Source organism: Stomoxys calcitrans, chromosome 3 (assembly GCF_963082655.1).
Source record: "Stomoxys calcitrans chromosome 3, idStoCalc2.1, whole genome shotgun sequence".
In the NCBI taxonomy this organism is placed as follows: Eukaryota; Metazoa; Arthropoda; class Insecta; order Diptera; family Muscidae; genus Stomoxys; species Stomoxys calcitrans.
In genome coordinates this window covers 182,164,790-182,190,324 of record NC_081554.1, presented here as the reverse complement: position 1 = coordinate 182,190,324, position 25,535 = coordinate 182,164,790, and the positions used below count along the sequence as shown (strand labels likewise).

The following is a 25,535-nucleotide window of genomic DNA, read 5'->3' as shown; positions in this document are numbered from 1 at the left end:
TTGCTTCAAAAACGCATAATTCATATCCAGAAAATACAAAAAAACCAACGTCAGTTTGCAAGTGCTGTAACTTCATTAGTTTTGCAATCTTCACAATTTTTCGGAAACCGTTGGATTTGTGAGGACAAACTCTTTCCGTAGTGGTGCTGGATGAAGCAATATTGTAAAGTTTCCTGTGAAAAACATTGCTAAAACCAAATTTTTTTGGGCGTAAAAATTCAAGGTCGTTTTCAAGACCACAAACGCTGTAACTCCTTAATTTTTTCGAATTTCGAAAATTTTCCAGCATTCCGCAATTCGAAATTCGAAGAAGATTCGTATAATTAACAAAATTACTTAAAATTACAAATTTTATTTTTTTTGCATTTTTTTAGCAAAGGCTAACCCCTTATGAAAATTTGCAATTTTTGATGCGAAAAAATTTTTCGAGTTGAGTATACAGTATTGAAGATTATGGCAAAAAATTCGGATTAGTGCAACTCCTATGTTTTTTCTTCAAAAAACAAGCTCAAAATCGCATAATTAATATCCGAAAAATGCTAAAAAATTCAAGATGAGTTTGAAATTGCTGTAACATCTTTAGTTTTAGGAATTTCAAAATTATGAGGACACTGTTGGATTTGTGAAGAAAACCTCTTTCCGAAATGGTGCTGGACGAAGCAATACTCTTTTTTGTTTCCTTGTAAACGTTAGAGTATTGCTTCAAAATCGCATAATTCATATCCAGAAAATACAAAAAAACCAACGTGAGTTTGCAAGTGCTGTAACTTAATTAGTTTTGCAATCTTCACAATTTTTCGGAAACCGTTGGATTTGTGAGGACAAACTCTTTCCGTAGAGGTGCTGGATGAAGCAATTCTGTAAAGTTTTCTGTGAAAAACATTGCTAAAACCAAAATTTTTTATGGTTAAACATTCAAGGTCGTTTTCAGGACAAAAAACTCAGTAACTCCTTAATTTTTTCGAATTTCGAAAATTTTCCAGCATTCCGCAATTCGAAATTCGAAGAAGATTCGAACAATTAACAAAATTACTTAAAATTTCACATTTTATTTTTTTTTTGCATTTTTTTAGCAAAGGCTAACCCCTTATGAAAATTTGCAATTTTTGATGCGAAAAAATTTTTTGAGTTGAGTATACAGTATTGAAGATTATGGCAAAAAATTCGGATTGGTGCAACTCCTATGTTTTTTCTTCAAAAAAACAAGCTCAAAATCGCATAATTAATATCCGAAAAATGCTAAAAAATTCAAGATGAGTTTGAAATTGCTGTAACATCTTTAGTTTTGGGAATTTAAAAATTATGAGGACACTGTTGGATTTGTGAAGAAAAACTCTTTCCGAAATGGTGCTGGACGAAGCAATACTCTTTTCAGTTTCCTTAAAAACTATAGAGCATTGCTTCAAAAACGCATAACTCATATCCAGAAAATACAGAAAAACCAACGTCAGTTTGCAAGTGCTGTAACTTAATTAGTTTTGCAATCTTCACAATTGTTCGGAAACCGTTGGATTTGTGAGGACAAACTCTTTCCGTAGAGGTGCTGGATGAAGCAATACTGTAAAGTTTTCTGTGAAAAACATTGCTAAAACCAAATTTTTTTGGGCGTAAAAATTCAAGGTCGTTTTCAGGACCAAAAACTCTGTAACTCCTTAATTTTTTCGAATTTCGAAAATTTTCCAGCATTCCGTAATTCGAATTTCGAAGAAGATTCGAACAATTAACAAAATTACTTAAAATTTCACATTTTATTTTTTTTGCATTTTTTTAGCAAAGGCCCCCCTTATGAAAATTTGCAATTTGTGATGCGAAAAAATTTTTTGAGTTGAGTATACAGTATTGAAGATTATGGCAAAAAATTCGGATTGGTGCAACTCCTATGTTTTTTCTTCAAAAAACAAGCTCAAAATCGCATAATTAATATCCGAAAAATGCTAAAAAATTCAAGGTGAGTTTGAAATTGTTGTAACATCTTTAGTTTTGGGAATTTCAAAATTCTAAGGACACCGTTGGATTCGTGAGGAAAAACTCTTTCCGAAATGGTCCTGGATGAAGCAATACTTTTTGCTGTTCCCTTAAAAACTATAGAGTATTGCTTCAAAAACGCATAACTCATATCCAGAAAATACAAAAAACCAACATGAGTTTCCAAGTGCTGTAACTTCATTAGTTTTGCAATCTTCACAATTTTTCAGACACCGTTGGATTTGTGAGGAAAAACTCTTTCCGTAGAGGTGCTGGATGAAGCAATACTGTAAAGTTTTCTGTAAAAAACATTGCTAAAACCAAATTTTTTTGGGCGTAAAAATTCAATGTCGGTTTCAGGACCAAAAACGCTGTAACTCCTTAATTTTTTCGAATTTCGAAAATTTTCCACCATTCCGCAATTCGAAATTCGAAGAAGATTCGAACAATTAACAAAAATACTTAAAATTTCACATTTTACTTTTTTGCATTTTTTTAAGCATGGGCTAACCCCTTATGAAAATTTGCAATTTTTGATGCGAAAAAATTTTTTGAGTTGAGTATACAGTATTGAAGATAATGGCAAAAAATTCGGATTAGTGCAACTCCTATGTTTTTTCTTCAAAAAACAAGCTTAAAATCGCATAATTAATATCGGAAAAATGATAAAAAAAAATCAAGGTGAGTTTGAAATTGCTGTAACATCTTTAGTTTTGCGAACACCGTTGGATTCGTGAAGAAAATCTCTTTCCGTAATGGTGCTGGATGAAGCAATACTATTTTTTGTTTCCTTGAAAACTTTAGAGTATTGCTTCAAAATCGCATAATTCATGTTCAAACTAGAAGTGAAAATCGGGCGAAATACATATATGGCAGCTATATATAAATCTGAATCAATTTCTATGAAATTCCCCAGTTATATTAAAAGACATAAGAAAATCCTTTCTGCCTAATTTTGAGAGAATCGGTTGACAAATGAGCACTTTATTGCAATATTACTCCAAGTCTGACGAACATGTATATATGAGTTATATCTGAATCTGAACCGATTTCTAGCAAACTTCATAGATATTGTGGAGGTCGTCGAAGAAAGCGCTGTATATAAGTTTGGCAAGATTGGTCAGTAAATGCGCTTGCAGTGACCATAGAAGTGAAAATCGGGCGATATATATATATGGCAGCTATATCTATCTCTGAATCGATGTCAATAAAATTCACCAGTAATGTCGAGAGTAATAAGTTAATCCTTCCTGCTAAATTTCGAGAGAATCCCAAAATCGTACGAACATGAATATGGGAGCTATATCTAAATCTGAACCGATTTCGAGCAAACTTTATAGATATTGTGGAAGTCATCGAGGAAAGCGTTGTACAAAGTTTTGGGAAGATTGGTTAACAAATACGCTTGCAATAGCTCTAGGAGTGAAAATTGTGCGATATATATGTATGTATATGAGAGCTACATTTTAATCTGAACCGATTATTTCCAATTTCAATAAGCTTCGTCTCTAGACTGAAAAAAATGTCTGTACAAAATTTGAAAACGATCGGATGAATATTTCAACCTGTACTTTGTACACAAACTAACATGGATAGCTAGATCGCATCATAAAGTGATTCTGAGTTGATCGGTATACTTATCAAGGGGTCTATCTCTCTTCTGAGTGTGGTATGCAGTAGTGAAGCTTATGGCGGAAAAATGGGTTCTGGCGCAAATTTTGTGTATTTTCTTCAAAAACAAACATGCTCAAAATCATAATATTGATTTACAAAAAATGCATATAAATCTATGTGAGTTTGAAAATGCTGTAACTTCCTAGATTTTCGAACTTCCAAATTGCGAAAACACAATTAGACTCAAGAAGAAAAACTTTTTCCGTTATGGTGTTGGTTGAATATTTCAAAGTTTTCTGTGAAAAGCTGTGCAAACATACATTTGTGTAGGATGTAAATATTTAAGGTCATTTTCAAGGTCGAAAATGCTGTAGATCCTACATTTTTTCCAATTTCGATAATTTTAAAGCCTTCCGCAGTTCCAATTCGAAGACGAATCGAAATTTTGTGCTTTTTTAGCAAAGGGGGGTCGTTACCTTTCCAAATTTTGAACTTTTTGATGCGACCAAATTTTTGTGTTGAGTCCGCAGTAGTGAAGCTAATGGCAAAAGAATGGGTTTTTGCGCTAATCCTGTGTATTTTTTTTTCAAATAACATGTTAAGATTGACAGTAATGATATCAATAAAACTATGCGAGTTTGAAATTGCTGTTACTTCCTGTATTTCTCAATGACCTAACACCTTCCTTATGGGAGTAAAATACGACAATTTTAAGTTTGTTTACTTTATTATTTATTTATAAAAAAATTAACTAACAAATATTTACAAAACAAATACTTTTTTCTTTTGAGAAATTTCTACACCTTAACAAATGAGCATAAAAATGTAAGACTTAAATATAAGCATGACTAAAACAGTTGTTATAACTTTTTATTTTATTACAATTTGAAACAGTGTAGAAATATTTTTTTTTACTTTTCTGCAGCTCATTGCTTTTCTTTTCTATCCTTCAAACGGGCATAGCATTCTGGAATATTGCGATAGAAATCACACAATTTGGACTCAGGATTAAAGGCCAGATAACGACCACAAGTATACAAACGAGGATGGCCATTGACACACACAAAGTATTTCTTGCAACTGTTGGGATGTGGGAAGTAACGCAATTCACCTTCGGGTGTAACATCGACATTTGTCTTGCCCTCATCTTCTTCGGATGGTGGGCAAACGAAACCCAAGAAGGCCTCAGCATTACAATCCTTAGCTAGATCGGGCCAATCACATTGATAGGTGTCGATATTGAAGGCCAAACCATCGGGGCATTTAGTGAGTGTGGCTTCGCCATGAGCACAATTGTGGTAAACACCACATTTGGCAGGATCTCCTATGGGATAGAAACCAAATTGCCGAGGGCAATTTTCCGTAGCATTGGCTGGTTGAAGGCGAGTGCGATCTTTGCAGACGGTAAAGGGTAAATATGTGCATTCTCCGGTCGATTTGGTACGCTGATGGAAAAGCAAGCCATCGGGGCAGAGTTTGTCCTCTGGCACACCCTCAGTACATTGGATATAAGCATCACACTGTTCGGGATCGGCAAAACGGCCATTGGGTTCAGGGCAGGAGGAGGCGGCTAAAGCTTTGGAGAAAAGATTTAAAAAAGAAGATTAATTATTGGTAACACATAGGACTAAGGAAACAAACTTTCATTACTTAAAGCAGTTGCATTGAAACAAAAGACTTAAAACACAAATGAGAATAAAAGACTTAGGAAACAAACTTTAAAAACGTCAAGAGCAAAATAATAATGAAACGAAAGACTTAAGAAACGAACTTGGTGTTTGAAAAGAACAAGGACAGGAGCTCTGCTGTGTTCGATTCCTTCTAGCGGCCTGCTCTGTTGCTACTGTGTCATCACAATGGACTAATTTTAGTGAGTGAGTCTGTCTCGAAAATAAACTGCTACTCTAACCTAAACTAATCTCACTTTAACTAGCTCTGTTAAAACTACATTCAAACAAAAGACTTAAGAGACGAACTTGATATTGAACACAAGATTGATGATAGAAAAGGGGGGCTTACAAACCAAAGACTTAAGCAAGAAACTTCGTTATCCTAAAAAAATACATTGAAACAAAGACTTAAGAAACAAACTTGGTTTTCGAAAACCAATGAAAATAATTTTTGAAAAATATATAATATTTAAAATATTTTGATCAATTACTTCAAAAAAGGACTTTGATCAAAAGTCTTAAAGAAGGAACCCACGACGAGTGGGTAGAAAAATACTCAAAAATAAAAAAAAATCTTGCTTGAGTTAGGACAGAGATATTGCCGTAAAGTGGACTAATGAAACTTGTTAAAAAAATTTTTTCCCGTCATATAAGGTCATGTTTTGGGTGAAAATTGGCTTGTCAAAGGTCTGCAATTTTATATACCTCAAGCCACAAATTTTCATAATCCATTTTCATCCTTTGTAGTGAGATCCCTGGGAACCATTTTAGTGACTTGTTGCACTAAGTGGTTTTTATATTAAAAAACTGCAATTAAGGCGATGCCTTACTACTTTTAACTACAACTACCAATTTAAGTCAAAGGCATTAAGATCAACTTTTCTTCGCTATATGGTCAAAAACACATACTAAGAAAATATTTTGTTGTTTACAGTTAATACATAGTAACTAGGGAAATATTTTGATTTCCTTTAGTTTTTTTCTTAACTTAAAAATTTTTTGTTAAAATTTTTTTTTAAAATTTTTTTTAAAAATTTTTTGTTTAATTTAATGAAAATTTTTTAATTGTTTATTTTTTTTAATGACTATGCTATATATGCTATATTAATTATGAATATATGAAATTTCATCTAAATTGGACAAGGGAGGGTCGAGGGTCAGGTCGAGTGGCAGTCTTTTACAGACTCGCTTAGACAATTTTTAGTCCATTGTGATTCCACAGTAGCATCAGAAGGCACGGCCTCTTGCCACGAACCCTCACTGGTAAGCCGAGCAAGCTACCTATTCGGTTACCGAAGCGCCTCAGGCCCATGAACGCCTGACCCTCGTTAAAACAAAAGACATAGGAAACGAACTTGGTTTTCAAAATAAGAAAAATTTTTGATGATAAATTCTTTGAATTAAAATATTTAAGAAATTAATTTTAATTACTTCGAATGTAAAAAAATGACAGTAAAACAAAAGACTTAAAAAATAAACATGCTTAATTTTAAATTTTTTTTTAAATACAGTAAATTACATCGAAATAAACAAAAGACTTAAGCAACGAACTTGATTTATTTTCATTCCCCCATTAACAATTGTCAAATGAATATAAAAAAAACGAATTTGTTATCATTGTCATTTATTTACGCGCATTTCTTTTGTATATGGCCAATTATGCTTATAAAAGTAAGATATTCTGTATGTGTGTGTGTGTGAGTGTGTTGCTCTGTTTGCATTATTAAAATTTTCACTATGGACTAGAAAAAGTCATACAAAATAAATGTAACAAAAATATGTTCTGCTCTTCTCTTTTCTTCATCTTCTAGCGCTTTATGAACGAGGCTTAGACTTGGCTGCAGCTAAACGAGCATTTTTAATCTCTGCTCCCTTTTGCTTAATCTCAGGACTACAATTGGGTACATTGTCAATGTCATCACATTGTTTCAATTCCTCATTGAAGGCCATATCACCGTCACATGATATACGTCTGGGACGTCCTTCAACACACAAGAAATATTGTTGGCAATTTTGGGGAGAGGGATAGAAGAAATATTCCTGCTCTGGTTCACCCAACAAATCTGAACGGGCCGGTAGTGGTGGACATTTGAATCCCAAGTAGGCTTCAGCATCACAAGCCTCAACTAGATCGGGCCAATCGCATTTGTAGGTTTCGGGATTCCAAGCCAAACCATCGGGGCAATCGAAAATGTAACCACGTCCGGACGCACAATTTTTGAATTGACCACAATTCTTGGAATCACCCATTTGATAGTAGCCAAATTGATGGGGACACTCTTCGGTGGCTTGGGCTTCTTGTAGGCGTGCCGTTGGTTGGCTACACTCAACCTCAATGGGATAGCCGCAAGGATAACCGGTGGATTTCTCATTGTACAACAAACCATCTGGGCAGAGTTTTTCTTCAGCTACACCATTTGTGCATTGAATATAGGCATCGCAAGAGCCCGATACAGGAGCGGTGCCATTGGGTGAAGAACAACCACCCGCAGCATATGCTGTAAGAAATATCAAAAAACGAGAGAATAAAAAGGACGCATTAATAAACTTCATTTGGCAAGGCTTACCTAATATAATGTGAATGTAAAAATTAACATCTTTTTTTTTTCTTTTGGTTACCATAAATGTCACTAAACACAACGCCAAATTGAAATAGGAAAGTATGATAGTGTTTGTACCTATTTGGTACCCAAACAAGAAACACATATCATTTATTAAATATTTGGGTTTAAATGCTTAGGGTGGACACTCAATTTTCTTAAGAAAAACCGCACCATTTATGAACCCATAGCATCAATATTGGATGTAACGTTTGTTGAAAGACCCAACTCACTGTGCCAAATCCCAGCGAAATTGGGTGATAAAAGCCCTTTTTGTGGGCCCAAGACCCCAAAGAGGGAGATCAGTAAACATGGCAGCTATATCTAAATGTATTCTGATATGGACCATTTTCGGGATGGGTTTCGAGTAACCTAACACAAATAGCTGTGCCAAATTTCAGTGAAATCATGAAATAAAATCGCCTTTTGCGGGCCCATAACCTTAAATTGGGAGATTAGTATATATGACAGCTATATCCATATATAGACCGATCTGAGCCATATTCGGCACGAATGTCAAAGGCCCCTTTGACACAACTCGCTGTGCCAAATTACAGCGAATCGGGTAATAAAAGCACCTTAAATGGGCCCAAAACCTTAAATCGTAAGATTGCTGAAAGCGGGTGATGAATGAGCATTTCATGGGTCCAAGACCATAAATCGGGAGATCGTTATGCATGGCAGCATAGTGACCGATCTGAACCATTATCGGCATGGTAATTGAGGGGCTAATCGCAACTCATTATGCTAAATTTCTGCGAAATCGGGTGCCTATTTCATGGGCCCAAGACCATAAATCAGGAGATCGGTATACATATCAGCTATACCCAATTATAAACCGATGTGAACCATATAACATGTTTCAGCTTAATCGGGTAATGAACGCACTTTTGTGTTTACAATACGTTAGCAATGGGCCCAAGACTTTAAAACGGGAGATCAGTCCGTCCGTCAGTCTGTCTGTCGAAATCACAATAACCTAACCCCTTATCGGGATATCAGTAAACATGGCAGCTATATCCATATATAGACCGATCTGAACTATATTCGGCACTGATGTCGGGGGGTCTACCATAACTCGTTGTGACAAATTTCAGCGAAATCGGCTAATAAAAGCGCCTTTTGGAGGCCCCTAAACTTAAATCGGGAGATCAGTATATATGACAGCAATATCCAAACATAGATCGTTCTGAACCATATTCGGGTAATCGGGTAATAAATGCGCCTTTTATGGGTCCTCATATCGGGAGATCAGCATATATATGACAGCTATATCCAAATGAAGACCGATCTGAACCATATTCGACATGGATGTTGAGAGGCCTAACATTATTCTTTGTGCCAGATTTCAGCGAAATCGGATATAAAATTCGACCTTTTTTATGCTCAGTCCCATTTTGTCGCGAAGTTGGGTAATAAATGTGCATTTTATGGACCCAAGACCTCAAATCAGGCGATCATCTATACCATATTTGGTATGGATGTCGAGGGGCCTCACATAATTTGATGTGCCAGATTTCAGCGAAATCGGGCAATAAATCCGACTTTTATATGCTCAGTTCTATTTGGTCCCGAAAGGCGGACATGCTGGGTTTTTCTTGGGTTCGTTTTTTCTTTGGTAGGCCAGAATTTTGTTCTAAATTTAGATATCAATGTCTTACTCTACTTTCACTTGTCATTTGAGTACCATATGGTTCCGGTTGATCAACATGTATATTTGGTGCTTGGTCCCTAGGTCCAACGCCATTTCTTGGATTCCCTTATGGGTGCGATACACTTGTTGAAGAGCTTGATCCCTAAGTTCTCACATATCATTGAGTGCAGTCCGATTAAAGTTTTTAAGCTCAGTGATAAGGGGCCTCCTTTTTATAGCCGAGTCCGAACGGCATGCTGAAGTGCGACACCTCTTTGCAGGGAAGTTTTACATGGCATAGTACCACACAAATGTTGCCAGCATTAGGAGGGGAAAACCATCACTGAAAATTTCTTCTGATGGTCTCGCCAGGATTCGAACCCAGACGTTCAGCGTCATAGGCATACATGCTAACCTCTGCGCTACGGTGGCCTCCGGTCCCTAATATTAATACTCAATTCATACTCTACTGCCAAAGACCTTTTATCCATGTCTCATATTATCCCGCCTTCTCCCTAAGGCATTTTCTCAGAGATCGCACTATTCGAGAGGTTGTAGTTGGGTTCTCATCCGATGGGTATACGTTGACCGCAGGTGTGCCAGAAGACTCTGTTCTTTCCTTTTCCCTTATTTTCATTGACGATCTATTGAGTCAGACTTCGAATCCAGTCTACTCATTTGCCGATGACAGTAGCCTGTGTCATTCATATTCGTTCGACCATAGGCCCAGTCCTCAAAAAAATTAGGGACAAGAGGCGCATTATGGATGAAACGCTCTTCCTGGATTTTTCAGCCATTTCCGAGTAGGGTAAAATAAGGCACAGAAGACGCAGTCCTGTTTCTTGTCTCATAAGAGATTCACTGACCCACTACAATCGTCATTATCTTTCAACGGTATAGACATTGAGCAGTCAGATGCTCTTGATGTTCTGGGCATGAAGATAGAGAGTGATGTCCGTTGGTCAACACACGTTTGCGTAGTGTCGAAAGAAGCATTCAAGTGTTTGGGCTTTCTTAAGCGGTGGAAGCAGTAGTTCACCTCTTCTGATCTTCTCAATATCTATACTATATACATCAGGCCGAAGATGGAATATAACGCTCTCTTATTTGGGCGGGAGCGATGGTGTTGAATGGGGACCGTAAGGTATCCAACTCTATTGCCTCTCTTGAACATCGTCGGAATTTGGGTAGCATTGTACTGCTCTATCGTTACTTTCATGGTGTGTGTTCCGGGGATATCGGTCTTCATATTCCTGACGTAAGGAGTTCACCAGGAATACAAGAATTGCTAGGAACTCACACCCGTTTGTAATAGATTGGCCAGTTGATCGAACCATGCATTACCAAGAGAATTATTTTTTCGCCTGAACCATTCGGATATGGAATTGACATCCGGCTAATATCTTTCCCGCCAATATTGACGTTGAAATATTTAAAAGGAAAATAAACACTGCTTCCTCTTTCTCCCCTCCAATCTTTAATCTAATTAAACCTAATCGCCAACTCAATGCCCTGCATTTATAGGGGACATCCCCTGAGTGTTGACTACTACTTCCATTTACATCTCATTTGATACTCATATTGAACCAATCAGTAAACATGCCATTTTTGAGCGGTTTTTTGGAAGTGGGCGGGTCATCAAACATTTGGGGACAAATTTTTATATCAATTTAGTACTCTACTCTTAAGCATCTTTCATTTGATACCCATATTGTTCCAATCGTAAACATATCCGTTTGAATGGCTTTTGGGTTAGGTCGTCCCCCACTGTAATTGGACCCCAGTTTCATGCCAGTTTGTGTTTATGGCTTACTATAAAGAAACTTAAAAAATTCCGCTTACATGGATGCACCCATCTCCGAGAGATAGTTGGGGACTGGCAATGGGAAATATCGGTTCAGATTTGAATAAAGGTCCCATATATAATGGGCCTTCGACTGGACTTCGTAGGCCCCTAGAATCCGCAATAATTATTACCCGCGAGCAAATCAGAAAACATTTTCCCTCCTAATGCTGGCAACATTTGTGAGGTACTTTGCTATATATAAACTTCTCCCCAAACAGGTGTCGCACTGAGGTACGCCGTTCGGGTTCGGCTATAAAGGGACCTCCCCTTATTATTGAGCTTAGACTGCACTCATTGATATGTGAGAAGTTTGCCCCAGTTCCTCAAAGGAATGTTTATGAGCAAATTTGCCATTGAGAGTTGTGTTTTTTCCACGATTTTCAATATCTTCAATAAATATGGTTTAAATCGGTGTATAACCTGATACAGCTACCAACCGATCTACCGATTTCTGATCTCAAACCCCGGGCAGCCACAATTCTTATCCGATTTGGCTGAAATCTTTCAAGTTGTGTTCTGTTGGGACTTCCAACAACCGCTCCAAATACGATTCAAATCGGTCTATAACCTGATATAGCTGCCACATGAGCCGATCTCACGTTTTGACCTCTATAGCCTCTAGAGGGCGCTATTTTTATCCAATTTGGTTAAAATTTTGCACGTGATATTCTTTTATGACTTATAATATCCGCAGTTAGTATGGTAAAAATCGGTCTATAATTTGATTTAGCTTCTATATAAACCAGTCTCCCGATTAGACTTCTATGGCCCCATAAGCTTAAATTATTGGCTGAGTTGGTAGAAGTTTTGTACGCCAAATGATGGTGGGTTTCTAAGATTCGGTCCGGCTGAACATAGCACGTTTTTATTCCTTTATATTTAATTTTTTATACCTCCACCAAAGGATGGTGGAGGGTCGAAGGAGTAAAGCAATGCGCTTGAAATTTTGCCCAAATACTACTTATTAGTGTAGGTCGGTTGTGATTGTAAATGGGCCAAATTGGTCTATGTTTTGATACAGCTGCCATATAAAACGATCTTGGGTCTTGACTTCTTGAGCCTATAGTGGGCGCAAATTTTGTTCGATTTGGCTGAAATTTTGCTCATCGTGTTTTGGCATCACTTCCAACAACTGTGGTAAGTATGGTTCCAATCGGTTCATAAGCTGATATAGCTGCCATATAAACCAATCTTGGCTCTTGACTTCTTCAGACTCTAGAGGGCGCAATTCTTATCCGATTTAGCAATAATTTTGCACGTGTCATTTTGGTGTTACTTCCAACCACTATGCTAAGTATGGTTTAAATCGGTTAATAACCTGGTATAGCTGCCATATAAACCGATTTTGGACCTTGACTTCTTGAGCCTATAGAGGTCGTTCGATTTGATTGAAATTTTGCTCATCATATTTTGGTATCACTAACACCCACTGGGCTAAGTATGGTTTAAATCGGTTAATAACCTGGTATAGCTGCCACATAAACCGATCTTGGGTCTTGACTTCTTGAGCCTCTAGAGGGCGCAATTTTCATTCAATTTAACTGAAATTTTGCTCATTGTGTTTTGGCATCACTTCCAACAACTGTGGCAAGTATGGATCAAATCGGTTCATAAGCTGATATAGCTGCCATATAAACCGATCTTGAGTCTTGACTTCTTCAGCCTTTAGAGAGCGCAATTCTTATCCTATGTAGCAGTATTTTGCTGTCACTTCCACCCACTGTGCTAAGTATGGTTTAAATCGGTTAATAACCTGGTATATATAAACCGATCTTGGATCTTGACTTCTTGAGCCTCTAGAGGGCGCAATTATCATCCGATTTGGCTGAAATTTTGCATGAGATGTTTTGTTACGACTTTCAACAACTGTGCTTAGTATGGTGCAAATCGGTGCATCACATGATATAGCTGCCATATAAACCGATCTGGAATCTTGACTTCTTGAGCCTCTAGAGGGCGCAGTTATTATTCAATTTGGCTTAAATTTTGTACACCGGCTTCTCCCATGACCTTCAACATACATGTAAAATAGGGTCTAAATCGATCTATTGCTTGATACAGCTCCCTTATAAACCGAACTTCCGATTTTGCTTTTTGAGCCCCTAAAAGGCGCAATCCGAATGGATTGAAATATTGGGTTGCCCAAAAAGTAATTGCGGATTTTTTAAAAGAAAGTAAATGCATTTTTAATAAAACTAAGAATGAACTTTAATCAAATATACTTTTTTACACCTTTTTTCTAAAGCAAGCCAAAAGTAACAGCTGATAACTGACAGAAGAAAGAATGCAATTGCAGATTCACATGCTGTGCAAAAATTTGTCAACGCCGACTATATGAAAAATCCGCAATTACTTTTTGGGCAACCCAATATTACACAAGGACTTCTTCATTTATAGTCCGATTCGGATTCTAACTTGATATAGCTCTAATAGCATAAAATTAATTATTCTTTGTTTGCCTCAAAAGAGATAGCGCGCAAAGAACTCAACAAATGCTATCTATGGCGGAGGGTATATAAGATTCGGCCCTGCCGAACTTAGCACGCTCTTACTTGTTTTTAGTATAATTTTTATGGACTCGATTTAAGTTCTTTTTAATTGATAAATTTATGGCATTGGTTTTGAAGCCGAAGAATGCCACAAAAAGCAATGACATTTACCGGCAGCTATGATTCTGCCTAAAAACCACATAAAATTTAACCAATACCCCCATTCAAAAAAATCAGGTCCAAAACATCACTCACTCACAAAAAAAAAACTGGTTTAGCGGCAACGTGTCTATAAATTATGCAATAAACCCCCCAAAAAAAAAAAGAAAACAAAAGACAAACCTCTAAAGACTTGCTTAACATTAAATAAGAATAAATATAACGATTTCTGCTTGTATATTGGCCAGTAGCAAAAGCAATGAAAATCTGAAACCATGTGTGGAGACAGGCACCAAAGAAATTAAAAGCGTACAGCCAACAAGAAATAAACAAAACAAAAAATGACACTCACACACAAAAGCCAACGACGATGATGATGGTGAGGCCGAATGACCTTGAATGGCAAATGCGAATCAATGAAGATGATAACAAAAACAAAAACAACAATGGTAATAACATTAACATTTATTGACAATTTGTTTGTCTTTCATAGAAGTGATGTACAACAGAAAACAAGTTTGTTGCTTAAGTCTTTCGTTTCGAAATTAGAATACCCATGACAAAACAAAATGCATACATCTTACAGACATCCTATTGATAATTTATTAATTTTTAAGGTCTTCTTAGGTGGTGAAACAATTTTTTCTAAATAAAATCATAAGATCTGCGTTCGGATTAGGTCTAGGCATTCATATGAATGAGTATGTCTGGAATTTTTATCATCTCATTGTAAATGAATATAAAATTTAAGGTTATTGATTTGATTTTGGTTTTAATTTACGTTAATTGACACCCAGCGCATTAGTCTATGGCTAATTGCTGCTGTCATCAATAAATGCCCGTTTTTCTGGTTGTTTTCAGAAAAAAAAAACAAGCCCCAAGCCTCTATTGAAATTGAGTCATTTCCTAAAGCAATCAAAGCAATTGTTCAAACTAACACTTGGGTTATTTCATTCACATAATCGAGAGGTAGAATATGTTTATTAGGTTGCTTCACTTGACTTTTTTTGTTTTTGTGAAATTTTTAAATTTTTTTACATATTTTATGATTAACCCAAATCACCCTGAAACTTTTTGGTAAATCTCTATTTTAACAATTTTTCATGACTTATTTTTGAGATATTTACTATTCGAAGATTGACAAACCACCATTTGTTTGAAAGACGAACTTCTTACCAGTCAAAATCATTCACATTTCCTAATCGCAGTTCTATAGTTAAAATACTATAAAAACTTATCAAAATGTTTCCGTTGCCATATGGCAACATCAGGGTATTCCGGGTTAATTGCTTTTTGTATTGGTCATATAAGTTTTGGAAAATGTGTCAAATTTTCCTCATTTTCATCTGAATGCGGAAAATGTTGTAGTCTTTGTAATGAAAATTTAACAACGGAAATTCCGTGTTCAGCCCCATGAAAATGCAAATTGTCATAGAAACATCTCAAGTACGATTAGAAAGTAAAATTAGAGCTTAATCAATTTGAGTGTTGCTTGTCATGTGTATAATTGACAGATTTTCATTAATTTTAGTAGCTCTTGTTTTGCTTGAAATGAATTCAAACTGAATTAAAAACCAGTAAGGAAAGGCAAAAGTCAGGCGGAGCCGACTATATAATACCCTACACCACCGTGTCTACGTAATGCTTTTATATATAGCATTTATATCAAAATTTCGTTAGACTTTTATTTTGCATACCTATTGAAATATCGAATAGAACCTTCTACGATTTTCTAACGATTGTAGGAAAACTGTGGCTTCTACAGTATTAAATTTCGAAACGCATAAAAGATATATATATGGGAGTTTTATCTATATCTGGTTCGATTTTAATGACATTTTAATGACATCTCCTGAAAAATTTTTGTAAGGATAGGACCAAAATTGTGGCTACTACAGCTTTAAAAGGGCATATCGGATGAAAGATATATATGGGAGCTATATATAAATCTGATCCGATTCCGATAAAATTTTGCACACATATTGGAACGTCACAGAAAGCACTTCGTGCTAAATTTGGTAAAGATCGGACAAAAATTGTGCCCTCAACACCCTTTATAGCTCAAATCGGATAAAAGTTATATATGGGAGCTATATCTATATCTTAACCGATTTAGATGAAATTTTGCAAATGTATTAAGACGTCACACGAAACATCTTATTAAACAAAATTGTGGCTACTACAGCTTTAAAAGGGCATATCGGATGAAAGATATTTATGGGAGCTATAATGGGTGATTTTTTTGAGGTTAGGATTTTCATGCATTAGTATTTGACAGATCACGTGGGATTTCAGACATGGTGTCAAAGAGAAAGATGCTCAGTATGCTTTGACATTTCATCATGAATAGACTTACTAACGAGCAACGCTTGCAAATCATTGAATTTTATTACCAAAATCAGTGTTCGGTTCGAAATGTGTTCAAATTTTGACAAATTTTGTTCAGCGATGAGGCTCATTTCTGGTTGAATGGCTACGTAAATAAGCAAAATTGCCGCATTTGGAGTGAAGAGCAACCAGAAGCCGTTCAAGAACTGCCCATGCATCCCGAAAAATGCACTGTTTGGTGTGGTTTGTACGCTGGTGGAATCATTGGACCGTATTTTTTCAAAGATGCTGTTGGACGCAACGTTACGGTGAATGAACACATTTCGAACCGAACACTGATTTTGGTAATAAAATTCAATGATTTGCAAGCGTTGCTCGTTAGTAAGTCTATTCATGATGAAATGTCAAAGCATACTGAGCATCTTTCTCTTTGACACCATGTCTGAAATCCCACGTGATCTGTCAAATACTAATGCATGAAAATCCTAACCTCAAAAAAATCACCCTTTATATAAATCTGATCCGATTCCGATGAAATTTTGCACACATATTGGAACGTCACAAAAAGCACTTCGTGCTAAATTTGGTAAAGATCGGACAAAAATTGTGCCCTCAACACCCTTTATAGCTCAAATCGGATAAAAGTTATATATGGGAGCTATATCTTAACCAATTTAGATGAAATTTTGCAAATGTATTAAGACGTCACACGAAACATCTTCTGATAAATTTGGTAAAGATCGGACCAAAATTGTGGCTCCTACAGCTTTAACAGGGCATATCGGATGAAAGATATATAAGAGAGCTACATCTAAATCTGAACCGATTTCAATGAAATTTGGTACACATATTGGGACGTCAAAAAAAAAAAAACACTCTGTGCCAAAATTTGTAAGGATCGGATCAAAATTGTGGCTTCTACAGCTTTAAAAGCGCACATCGGATGAAAGATATGTATGGGAGCTATATTGCTAAATCTGGACCGATTTCCGACCGATTTTCGAAATCAATAGCGCTCGTCCTTGGACAAAAAAGAGTTTTATGCAAAATCTTATGAAAATCGGACAACAAATGCGACCTGTACCTTGATTACAAGAATATGTGGACAGACAGACGGACATAGCTAAATCGAATCAGGATGTGATTCTAAGACGATCCGTGTACTTATTGATGGGTCTAGCTCTTCTCCTTCCAAGCGTTGCAAACAAATGCACAAATCTATAATACGCTGCAGCACAGTGGTGTGTAGTGTATAACAAGTAAAAGAGTGCTAAGTTCGTCCAGGCCGAATCTTGGATACCCACCACCATGGATTCTGCTAAAATATGGGAGCTATATCTGATTATTGACCGATTTGGACTGTACTTGGCAAAATTGTTGAGAGTCATAACGGAACTCCATGTGCAAAGTTTCAGCAAAATCGGTCAAAATTGAGTCTTCCAGGGGCTCAAAAGTCAAATCAGGAGATCGGTTTATGTGGGAGCTATATCAGGTCCTTGAACGATTTAAGTCGTACTTGGCACAGTTGTTGGAAGTCATAACAAAACACTATGTGGAAAATTTCAGCCAAATCGGATGAAAATTGTGGCTTCCGGGGGTTCAAGAAATCAAATCGGGAATTCGGTTTATATGGGAGCTATGTCAGGTTATACACTAATTTTGATCGTACTTGGCACAGTTGTTGAAAGTCATACTGGAACACTAAATGCAAAATTTCAACCAAATTGGGAAAAATTGCGGCCTCCAGGAAGTCAAATAGGAGTTCGGTTTATGTGGACGCTATATCAGGTTCTGGACCGATTTAGACTGTACTCGGCACAGTTTTAGAAACAAGGCCACCTCTATACAGACGATAGTTACACTATACAAGAAACTGATACTATCCGTGTTGTTATATGGTTCCGAGGTATGGGTACTTATGAAAGCAGAATCTTATATATAAAAATCAATTTGTGTTTGCTTGTAGGTTTGTTTGTTTGTATGTTTGTGTGTTCCTTATAGACTCAGAAACGGCTGAAACGATTTTCTTCAAATTTTCACAGATGGTGCATAATGACCCCATGGTGAAAATAGAGTACTGTAGCAGTTATATATTAATATTTTTTACTTGTTCATTGTGTTTTTCTTTCATATTATTAAATGTTAACGTCTTTAATTTACTTTAACACATACTTTTGCATTGCAGTGTGTTAGATTTATTTTGAGTCAAATTTCGTTGATCAAGAAAGAATGTGCTTGTGTTCTCATGACTGTTCCTGGTTGATCAAGAAGAATGTGATCTAATGCGCATGACTGTTCCCAGTTTTAAAAAAGAGAGAGAGATAGAGTGAGAAACTCATTGAGTGTTACTTTTGCAATGTAACGCAATGTAATAGAGTCTTTTTGTGCCTGTTGTTATTGTAATTTTTACAGTCATTACATTCTCGCTTGTGAGACAATAATTTAATAGTAATGTTTCTCAGGAACAGTTTCTTTTACTCTTATTGAAATATGCTTAAGTAATATTGTTTATCTCAAACATGGTTTCCTATAAAAGGCACTGCAATGCTTAAGTCTGTCTTGATCTTTTTGGAAACATTCGTTGAGAAATCTTGTTGCGGGTTTGATTTACTAAGGCTGATATTTTGGTAAACCTGTCTACGCAATAAAACCTCTATAAATTTGGCGCCCAACCCTAGTGGCCTGTGTTAACCCCATTTGAATGAAAAATTCTAAAACTTTACGTAGTAGTCAAAGACTAACCATGTCTACAAATCCTTCCTTAACTACTGAGCAGTTTGAAAGGCTTATGCAAGCGGTAGCAAAAGCCAATGTAAAGTCTGGAACCTATAGTCACTGTACGGCTCGCTACAACGGCGAAAGAGATCCTGTCAAGCTTGAAGAATTCATAGCAGCTATAACCACTTTTAAAACGGTAGAGAAGATAGAAGATGATGATGCTATCAATAGCATGCCGATGTTGTTGCTGGGGGACGCTTCTGAGTGGTGGAGTGGTGTGAAGAACAAGGCGAGAAAGTTTGAAGATGTTGTGAGAATGCTCCGTGAATCGTTTTGCCCACCAAAACCTGCATGGCGTATATATATATTAATGAGCGTGGTAAACCTGTGAATACCGAAAATCCGTCCGTCGGTGGTCCAGTCCGATGCACATACTGTCGAAAGAAAGGACATACAAGAGACAATTGCTTCAAAAAAGAAAAATTTGATGCCGAGGCCAGGCAAGAAGCTAATGTTATAGCCCAAACGACCACGGCCAAACCAAAATTGGCATGCTATGGATGTAATATGCCAGGATATGTTCGTGCTAATTGCCCAAATTGCAGTGGTGCTAAAAAGCAGCAGAATCCTGAAGGACATGTCCATTTTAATAATATGTCAATGCGCCTAGTCGGAAGAGAGATTCCAGTTGCCAACATTCAGATGTTCGGTGTCCCTGGGCAAGCTTATCTCGATACTGGAGCTCGAACCAGTATAGCCAGTGCGAACCTAAAGAAAATTATGGATTTTCATGATTGCATTTACAATAAAGTTCGAATGGAGATTTCTTTGGCCGACGGAAGTAGATCCGTCCAAGAATGTTTGTCCACGGTGTGTAAAATTGCAATAGGAGGAAAATCATTTAACATACAGTTTGTTATACTGCCCAATGCTCCGGACAATAGAACATTATTAGGGGCAGATTTCCTAGAACAGGCAGCAATTATTCTAAATATGGGCCAAGGATATTGGTGTTTTGAAGACGATCCTGGCGTACATTTTGAGTTTCCGGATTTGTTACCGTTAAATTTAAACTTGCTGGAGACTTGCGAACCAACTCCGTACATGGAACATTTCATAAATACGGACAATCATCAGCCCATAGCTTCAGCTGCATACAGACTGTCCTTTGCTAAAACAAGAGAACTTAAAACAGAAGTAGACCAAATGCTGGAATTGGGTATAGTCGAAGAATGTGAATCTGCATGGGCCTCGCCTGTCGTAATGGTGCCAAAAAGAGATGGTGGTATACGAGTTTGTGTTGACTACAGAAAATTAAATAATATAACCACACCAGATAGGTATCCACTGCCACGTATTGATGACCTTCTTCATGCTGCAAAGAGCACCAAGTTTATGACCACGTTGGATCTGCAGAGCGGCTATTACCAAATCGCTGTGAATGAAAAAGATCGAGACAAGACCTGTTTCATTACACCTTTTGGACTATTTCGATTCACAAGGCTGCCTTTTGGTTTGAGAAATGCCCCAGCTACATTTCAACGATTGATTGATCGGTTCAAAATCGGATTAAAGGATATGCTTATATTAGCCTACTTGGATGATCTTATTATCTGTTCCCCAACTTTTAATGATCATTTACGCGACTTGAATCTGGTGTTTTTTCGTTTAGAGCAATTTAAACTTCGAATAAACAGGTCGAAATGCAAATTCTGTTGCCGCGAAGTTAAATACCTAGGTCATATTCTAACACTGGATGGCATTGCGATTGATTCAGCAAAGACTTTAGCAATATCCGAGAAAAGGGAGCCGAAAAATGTGAAGGAACTAATATCTTTCATTCAAACTTGTTCTTGGTACAGAAAGTTTATTGATAACTACGCCCAGATAGCCAAGCCCCTTACAGATCTAACCAAAAAAGGTTCATCCTGGTTATGGGGAGATATTCAAAGAAAATCTTTTCAAGAATTAAAGAGAAAGCTTATAACCCCTCCTGTTCTACGACAAGCTCGAGATGGAATTCCTTTTATTATAAAGACGGATGCAAGTTCTTTTGCACTCGGTGCGGTGCTAATCCAGGGGGAGGGGCCCGATGAACACCCTATTGAATACATAAGCAGATTGCTTTCAAATGCGGAAAGAAATTATTCAACGACGGAAAGAGAAGCACTCGCAATTGTATGGGCATGCGCAAAGTTTCGGGGATACATTGAAGGCGCTGAAATAATACTGATGACCGACCATCAGCCCCTAAAGTGGCTGCTCACTATGAAGTGTCCAGTTGGTCGTTTAGCCAGATGGGCCCTACAAATTCAGCAATACAACCTTCGCGTTGAATATACCCCTGGGAAAAGTAATTCTGTAGCAGATATGCTATCTAGACCCAATGGAAATGTTGAAGAACCTGATGCCGTTAATCTATTTAGCTTTCAGATCGATTTTCCCCACAAAAATCCTGAAAACGTACGTGAAGAACAGATGAAGGACGACCTTTTAAAACAAATCATAACATGCATAGAAAGCGAGGATGAAAACCTCAGCCACTGGCTCAATCGTGGCTATGTTATGAACGATGGAGTATTGTATCGATATAATAATGATGAATCAGATGAAGCGCAATTAGTAGTTCCAGAACATGAACGATCTGATATATTAAAGATATATCATGATGAAAGTACGGCAGGACACTATGGTGCAGAACGAACTATACAAAGAATTGCTAGTAGATATTTTTGGCCAGGCATGAGAGCCGAAATAACAAAATATACTAAATCTTGTATTGAATGCCAGCGGTTTAAGGCATCTAATGTCAAACCAGCAGGTCTTATGAAAACCACGAGTTGCAAACAACGATTTGAAGTGCTAGCTGTTGACCTCTTTGGCCCGTTGCCCACAACAGATGAAGGATATCAGTGGATCCTAATAGCTGAAGATGTTGCATCCCGATGGATTGAGCTATTTCCACTTAAAGAAGCTACCGCCGAAATGTGTGCTAAGTTACTTATCGAGGAGGTCTTTCTACGCTATGGAGTACCAAGGCGACTTAAAACTGATAATGGTGTCCAATTTATTTCTGCCATAATGCAACAAGTAACATTTTGCTTCAAAATACAACAACAATTCACACCGGTCTACCACCCACAAGCCAACCCAGTTGAACGCAAAAATCGTGATATGAAGGCACAGTTGGCAATCTGAGTGCAGTGTCACCACAATGCATGGGCCAATCACCTCAGTGCTATTCGATTCGCCATGAATACCGCCAAATGCCAGACAACAGGGTTTACTGCCGCATTCCTAACATTTGGACGTGAACTAAGAACCATTGATGACGTTAATAAAGATCTACGGTCCATTGTAGAAGGCGAAAACTTTTTACCCCAAATTTCTACGTATCTTCAGAATTTGTCTACAATTTATAAAGATGCTCAAGAATCTGAACAGCATCGCCAAGATGACAACAAGAACGCTTACGGGCGTACCCTCCCCCTTACCCTAATTTTCAGAAACGCCAGATCTCGGAGATGGGTGGTACGATTTAAGCGAAGTTTTGTGTGCTCTCATATAGTACCCTAAAAATAAAAATTTGATATCCAAATTTCGGATGGGGTACCGTGGGGGGCTGCCCCACCCTAAAATCTACCAAACATATATTTAGACCAATCACGACAATATGGGACTCAAATGAAAAGTATTTAGGATAAGAAAACGTATCTGATATCCAATTGTCGGACCGGACCAAGTGTTAGGGGGACCACCCCAAGCCCCAAAACACCCCTAAATCGGTCATATGTACCGACCATGGCAATATGGGACTCAAATGAAAGGTATTTGCGAGTAGAATACGAATCTGATATCCAAATGTGGGACCACGTTTCTGGGGGTCCACCCCTTCCCCAAAACACCACCCAAACTGGACTTATTTACTGACCATGGGAATATGGGGCTTAAATAAAAGGTATTTAAAAGTAGAATACGAATCTGATATCCAAATATGGGACCAAATGTTTGGGGGGCCGCCTCTCACCAAAAACATCCCCCAAAGGGACAAAAATTTACGACCATAGCAATATGGGGCTCAAATGAAAGGTCTTTGGGAGTAAAGCACGACTTTGATATCAATATTCGGGAAAAGTGTCTATGGGGCCACGCCACCCCCACAACACCACCCAAATAGTAAGTATTTTCTGACTATTGCAATATGAGGCTCAAATAAGAGGGTTTTTAGAGTTGACCACGAATCCGATTTATATTTTCAAGGCCAACTCACTGAGTGGTCACCCATCCCACAAAACACCCCCAAGCCGGTCATATTTGCCGACTATGGAAATATAGGGCTCAAATTAAAGGTATGTGGGAGTAGACCACGTATCTGATATCAAAATTAGGGGCCAACTGTCTAGCGGAAGTCCCACCACCATAACATACCCCCAAATAGGACATATTTGCTCACCAAGACAATTTGGGTCTTAAAGAGAGTGGGACTAAATATTCATAGTTTTTAGAGCCACTACCCCAAACCGGACATATTTGTGGACTTTTGCATTAAGGAGTTTAAATGAAATTTGAAAACGAATTTGATATCCAATTTTGAGGGCAATGGCAATATGGGGTTCAAATAAATGATATATAGATATATATGAGAATAGAGCACGTTGCTGATATATTTTCTGGGCTTAGTATTTGGGGGACCATCCCAATCCCCAAAACACCCCTAAATCTTGCATATTTACCGACCATGTCAATGTGGAGTTTAAATGAAAGGTTTTTGGGGGGTAGAGCAAGAATTGATATCCATTTTCGGGACCAATTGTCTGGGGCTCTACCCCTTTCCCAAAATACCCTACAAACAGCAATTTTTTACTAACCATCCCAATATGGGGCTCAAATAAAGTTATTTGGGAGTAGAATACGAATTTGATATCCAAATGTAGGACCATATATTTAGGGCATCACCCCTTCCCCAAAACACCCCCCCCCCCAATGTGTAAACATTTTTCGACCATGCCAATATGTGGCTCAAATGAAAGGTATTTGAGATTAGAAAACGAATTTGATAACCTATTTTGGGGTCATGTGTTTGGGGGACGCCTCATCCTGTAAACTCCCCCAAAACCAATGGCAATATGGGGTTTAAATAAATGGCATTTGACCACGATGCTGATATTTTGTCAGAACCAAGTATCTTGGGGAGGTGGCTCTCCCCCGATTCAGATAAAGGCACTTATATTGTTTAACTTTTTAGCCAAATGACCACATGACATTAATAAATTATTAATTACTAGAGCACTCGCGAAATTGTTGAATATAGGTCTTATAAGTTCTGTTTGAAAAATATCATAGTTCAAGAAATATACGGTTGTAATTTATATCAATCACACATAAATACCTTGGCACTATAACACAAATGTTTCTAAAAATAGTTTTTTTTTTTTAATTATTTCAACACACACACTGTCTTCAAATCGTCACCATCAGTTTAATTTTTCAATAAAAGAATTTTTTTTTATATTTAATCCTATTAAATAAGCACAGTTTAATACAACGGGTTCGTGTCTTAAGTCTTTTGTTTTCTTAACATACACTTTTGACATTTAACAAAATTTTTTTTTTGTTTTCTCCTCTTATTTCAATATTTATTAAAAAAAAATACTAACCCATAGAGCCAAACATGGCCAAACACACCATAGCACTTAAAATAATTTTAGCCATTTTCTATATCCTTAATAAAATCCTTTTTTTCTTCAAGCGCTTATTTTACAACGTTGTATATGGCACGAGCTTCTGCTTAAGACTGATATTAAAAAAGCAACGCCCGCTATAGCAGGTAATCTCTAGATTCACTAAAAGTGATGAGAAAAAAAGCTCATGCAAAAACAATAAAAAATAAAATACAATTTCAAGCAATGAGAAGATGATGATCATATTGGTGACGATGCTGCAAACAAATTAGTCAACCTTTAAGTACAGAAGACGGGCAGCTTCGAAAATGCGTAAACAACACAACACGAACATGTTTTTACTTGTTTCTTCTTAAGATATTGGGTTTTTCACAATGTGGCTTTTATTGAAATTTTTTCGCACTAAACGCATTGAAGATAGAACAAGCTGGTGGAACAAAATATCACACCTTTATATTTCCAGTTTATTTGGAGATTGGTACGAAACCAGACAGTTAATAAATCTTTTAAAGATTTTGAATATTCGTTTTTTGATCAATTCAAAGCTATAACATGCCATATTATGCTATGTTAATTTCATTCGTTGTAAGCCTGTCACATTTGAAGATTGATTTTGATTGAATTTTTATTTGAAGGTCTTGCGTTTGAGTTGCAGCGGCTAATCAATTCCGTATAGCGTTCTAAATATATGACAAAATATTAAAAATATATTTTTTTAATTTTTGTATTCGAGAAATTCAAATGAAAATTTCAAGGAAAGGCACTATCTAATATCTAAATAGTGAATGTTTACAATAGTGAAATTAGAAAAAAGTAAAAGCGTGCTAAATAC

The 25,535-nt window shown here is 37.0% G+C and overlaps 1 protein-coding gene across 2 annotated transcripts; it reads right to left on the bottom strand.

Annotated features, from left to right (window-relative positions):
* Positions 1 to 4,379: 4,379 nt before the first annotated feature.
* Positions 4,380 to 24,824, bottom strand: LOC106085840 (protein obstructor-E). Of its 2 annotated transcripts, none has more exons than XM_013250276.2 (2): positions 24,680 to 24,824; positions 4,380 to 5,155 (listed from the first exon to the last, which is right to left on the bottom strand). In XM_013250276.2, exons 1-2 carry the CDS (start codon positions 24,732 to 24,734, stop codon positions 4,506 to 4,508), a joined length of 705 nt encoding a protein of 234 aa, XP_013105730.2. In that variant the 5' UTR covers positions 24,735 to 24,824; the 3' UTR covers positions 4,380 to 4,505. The 2 variants fall into 2 exon arrangements, with proteins under 2 accessions (XP_013105730.2, XP_059221015.1); XM_059365032.1 differs by lacking the exon at positions 4,380 to 5,155 and adding an exon at positions 6,857 to 7,747.
* Between the last annotated feature and the right edge of the window lie 711 nt (positions 24,825 to 25,535).

What these genes read in the sequence shown, in the direction of transcription:
- LOC106085840 (XM_059365032.1), bottom strand. Translation starts at nt 24,734, where the DNA reads ATGGCTAAAATTATTTTAAGTGCTATGGTGTGTTTGGCCATGTTTGGC. An exon ending in GGCCATGTTTGGCTCTATGG is followed by an intron (nt 7,748 to 24,679) that starts GTTAGTATTTTT and finishes TATTTCTTACAG; the next exon opens with CATATGCTGCGGGTGGTTGT.